Source organism: Tarenaya hassleriana, unplaced genomic scaffold, assembly GCF_000463585.1.
Source record: "Tarenaya hassleriana unplaced genomic scaffold, ASM46358v1 Cleome8, whole genome shotgun sequence".
NCBI lineage: Eukaryota > Viridiplantae > Streptophyta > Magnoliopsida > Brassicales > Cleomaceae > Tarenaya > Tarenaya hassleriana.
Genome location: NW_010970490.1, coordinates 1,858,561 through 1,862,830, shown reverse-complemented (window position 1 = coordinate 1,862,830; position 4,270 = coordinate 1,858,561). Strand labels below are relative to the sequence as shown.

At 40.8% G+C, this 4,270-nt stretch overlaps 1 protein-coding gene across 1 annotated transcript in view; it reads left to right on the top strand.

The window, feature by feature from the left end:
- LOC104802428 (sister chromatid cohesion 1 protein 4-like) overlaps positions 1-4,270 on the top strand; it is a 7,535-nt gene that overhangs the window by 2,289 nt on the left and 976 nt on the right. The window contains exons 5-12 of the mRNA XM_010526039.1: positions 27-76; positions 468-1,032; positions 1,133-1,558; positions 1,679-1,817; positions 2,135-2,271; positions 2,639-3,429; positions 3,817-3,853; positions 4,074-4,188. Of these exons, the coding sequence (XP_010524341.1) occupies positions 27-76; positions 468-1,032; positions 1,133-1,558; positions 1,679-1,817; positions 2,135-2,271; positions 2,639-3,429; positions 3,817-3,853; positions 4,074-4,188 (2,260 nt within the window). The remainder of the gene's footprint in view (positions 1-26; positions 77-467; positions 1,033-1,132; positions 1,559-1,678; positions 1,818-2,134; positions 2,272-2,638; positions 3,430-3,816; positions 3,854-4,073; positions 4,189-4,270) is intronic.

Here is a 4,270-nt window from a genome sequence, read left to right as displayed (position 1 = left end):
ACTCTTTCTGTCTTACACCTTTTCAGAGCGGTTTGGTGATGGTGACACTTCTCAAGTTGGTTTGGATCTAGAGGAGGTAATTCCTATTCTTACCTGATGTAAACCCTAAGATTTACACCAAGGATCAAATTAGAGACAAGAACAAATCAACCAAGAACATAGGAAAATAGGGCTTCAAGATTTACCTTCTTCCAAGTCTTTTGATAAAATAAGTGGCTAATGTCATTAGGGTTTCCCCTAAATGTACATTACCGATAATACCCTTATCTCTTATATATGTTAGATAAAACTAAGTAACTTAGTCCCTTGTCTTGTTAAGTCTTGCTCGATGATCCACGCTCCAATCCGATCTCCGAACTGGACGCCTTATCGGTAATGTACATTTAGAGATAAGGGTATTATCTAATATATATAATATGTATGACCTTGCTCTTGGACTGGACGCCTTATTATTCTCTTCTTGCCAGGTTGAAGATCTTATCAAACACAATGAGTTACATGAATATGCTCAAGCTCCACAGACTCCTGGATTAGTAGAGGTGCCAAACCTATCTAGTGCCAGAGAGGAGCCGGCATACGATGATCACATGGAAGTAGAAGATCACAATGAGTCAGATGCAGCAGAAGAAGCTAGGAAGGCAACCGGGGAGATAAATGTTTGTCAGATGCATAAAAGTGCCGAGAACCTGTCTTCTGAGCATAATATTGGTCAGAAATCAGACGAGAAATTGCTACCTGGTGAGACTAGTGACCCAGACAGGCAGATGGGCTGTCAGGGAGAATCAACAGCAACTCTCATGATGGTGGATAAATCACAGATAGATGGAAAAACCAATGAACAAAATGAGGCAGAGGTGGCAGAGCAGAAATGTGCTGAATCTCCTTGTTGTTCTCACATCACCACCGAGATGGAGGATCTGGGTCAAGTAATAAATGTACCAGGAGCCAGCAAGGATAATGTTATCACTGAGAAGTCAGAAGCTGAGCACCAGTCATCTCAGGAACCAAAAGATCTTCGAGTAGAAACGCGAGGTTTGTTATATGCTTGTTGCCTGAATTAAGGCTGTATCAAAATTCCAAATCTTGGTTCTTCTCCGTCTTGTTTTTGCTGATCTTTTACCTTTTCTGCTAGGTGAGTGTGGCGAAAGGTCAGAGGCTAATCAGGAAACAGATTCTAGTTTACGAGGCGATGCACAGGCTGACCACAGTAGACCAGATGAGCTGCTGGATAATGTGCATACAACTGATAAGCAGTTGGGAAATATGGCTCGATCTGCCGATTCTGATTTGCCTGCTCCTGAAAAGGTACTATCTGTTCCTGATGGACTCGCTGACAAGGAAGACGATTTGATGGTCGAATCTACACCAGAGAAAGAGGACAGAGACATTACTAAAGAAGATCCTGGAACTAAAAACATTACTGGGAGAAAACGTACTTTCACCGAGAGCACCTTAACTGCAGAAAGTTTGAATTCTGTTGAGTCAGTTGGACTGATCCACTCTAGGAGAACTGCGGATTCCATTCCTGATGACGATGACTTGTTGTCTCTCGCACCAGGTCTGACATATTGTATATTCTCCATTTTATCACCCTTTCCCTTGTGAATAATCTAAATGGGCTTCTGCATGTTCATACTATGTTCACCTCCTTGGCACGCCTGTCTTTCAATTGTGTCAGTTGGGAAGTCATCTTTTCTGAAGATGAAATCAACCCCTGTGCTTGAAGTAGCATCTTCAAACAAACGATTACGGTCTGCGCCCCGTTCTGCCTCAAAGAGGAAGGTTCTTATGGATGACCTTATGGTCTTACATGGCGAGTATGTGTACTTAAATGTTGACTATTACATTTTCCCTACCTTTGTTATCTGTCATCATTCATGCATTTTTTTATGTTCTGTGCTATCCTTGACATGCTGTGCTTTAATCTCAGGTTCAAGACAATGATAGGCATCAGAATATTATATATAAAAAATTTGTCGATGCAAATCTTTTTTTTACCTTATCTGCAAATTAGGTTTAGTCTTGTCTTTACGGTTTGTATTTACTATTTTCTTAGCATCAGTTGCATCCAACCTTTTCTACGTTTTTGTTTTGGTGTTTTCTTGAATTCTGATCTTGCCTTTTTTATCCTTAGTGTTATACGTCAACAATTGACAAACACTGAAGATATACGCCGTGTACGAAAGAAAGCACCGTGCACCTGTGCTGAAATCTTAATGCTTCATAGACAGTTTTTGGAGGATGGACTCTTTAAGGAGCCAGTATTCACTGGTAAGCTACTGTTGCTTAAAAATAGGTTGTTTTCTGCTGCACAACTATTCTGCCAAACAAAATATTGCTATACATTTCGAGTTTTTAATGATGGATCTTATGTGTAATGTTCTCTGGGTTCTTTGCGTTTTTTCGTAATATTAGTTCAACGTAATATATTCATATAAGCATGCGTTGTTTTTTAAATACTTTCTTGGTTGTGCCATTTTGCTTTGATTTTCTTTATTACGTTAATCGTTTCCCAGGGCTGAGTACAGGTTAAATCCCTCCATGTTTAATACTTTGTTTAAATATTTCACCATTTAGTTACTTTTGATTGCTCATGCGGAGTGCAGCCACACTGGTGTTAACTTTCCATGTGTTTCAGGTTTGTCAGTGGAACTGGTATCTCTGCACAACGAGCCATATGATCTGAGAGGAATCAAGGTAATTGAAAATGATGACCGCCATGCTTCTACTGGAGCAGTGAAAGATGACGAGTGTTCTATTAGGCCTGATGTTGTGGAAGAAGATAGAATTGAAGAAAACTCTGTTCCGACGGTTTCCAGAGATGATTCCGGGGAGCAAGCTACTCGAGGACATGCTTACGAGGGGGACCATCAAAATAAAGATCCACAGGGGGAAATGAAAGCTAATAATGAGCTTGTGGGGGATAAATCGGAGATGGAAGCTGGCAGAGAGGACAATGGGGCTGCTGATGAAGTGAATCTTTCAGAGAATTTACATGCAACAGATGGATCTCGTGAAAATCACAAGGATGTGCTGGTGGATGGTCAAGTTACTGAGGATCCCATTGAAGTTGCCGAAGGCAATGTAGAAAACATGGGCATGAGTGAGATGGACTTAAAAGATGAAGATCAACTTTTACATGATGAGACAAAGATGGATGTATCAACTGAGAAAGACCGTCCTGTTCCGAGTGTTGATGCAATTGATGATTACCTTGGAACTGGGTTTGTAGAAGCTGGTGGTTGTAGTAAGCCAGCTATGGAAAATGGCAGTGACGCAGTTGGGGATGCAAATAATGATGTTTTCCAAATTGCAGAGATAGAGTCTGATAACAAGGATCCGGTGTTCAATGAGGAAGCTGATGATATGCAGCAAAGTGCAGAAGGTGTAGGAACTGCTTCTCGAGATGGTCTTAGAGGAGATAACACTGTAAGTGCCTGTTTGGTTTCTCTCGATTTTATATTCGAGTATTGAGCATATGGTGATTTAGTTATCCGCACAAAGCTTTTTATCTACTCTCCATGATAAAAAAAATCTGCTAGCAGTTGATATGATTCTCGGTTCAGTTCAAGAATTTTGCTATCTGTAGCATCTTCTTCTGCCACGTCCGTTGCTTGTGCTTACACCGGAAGATGATGTTACTTGTAAACAAGTTTCCGTTTTTTTCTAAACAGACAAACATTTTTCCAAATGAAAATTCAAGAATTAACAATATCCTCGGGGTAAAACCTTGCACTGACTAGTGATATCTTTGTTGAGGACAGCCTCGAGCTATCTCTATGACTCTAATCTTGACCTTGTTTCCCTTTTTTGCAGCATGACATGGAAACCACTGGATTCGAACATGACACAGGTCCGTCCTAAACACTTTCTGATTCATATTTAATTTTTATCCAATGTTTAGAGAGCCAGAGAGAGGAGCAGCCTCTTCGCAACGTCCAACTGGGAAATTCATGGGAGTAAACTATGAGATGCCACTTGACGAGAAGTCGTTCGAAGGGAGAAGTATTTATGACCCGTAGTTTGCCACCTTCTGCTCATTAATATCCATTTCATTCTCTGCGCTCCTACAGGATTCTTGAACGTGGATGATGATGATGAGGGTGGTGAAAATGATGATGAAAATGGCACGGAATATGGTGGTGAGACTCGTGTTCTTGAGAATAGTGGATGGTCTTCTCGCACCAGGTCTGACATATTCTACACTTTTAGCTTCTCTTAGTGTAGGAAATGTGTTAAGAACATGGGAATGGTTCGCTTTTCGTGTAGG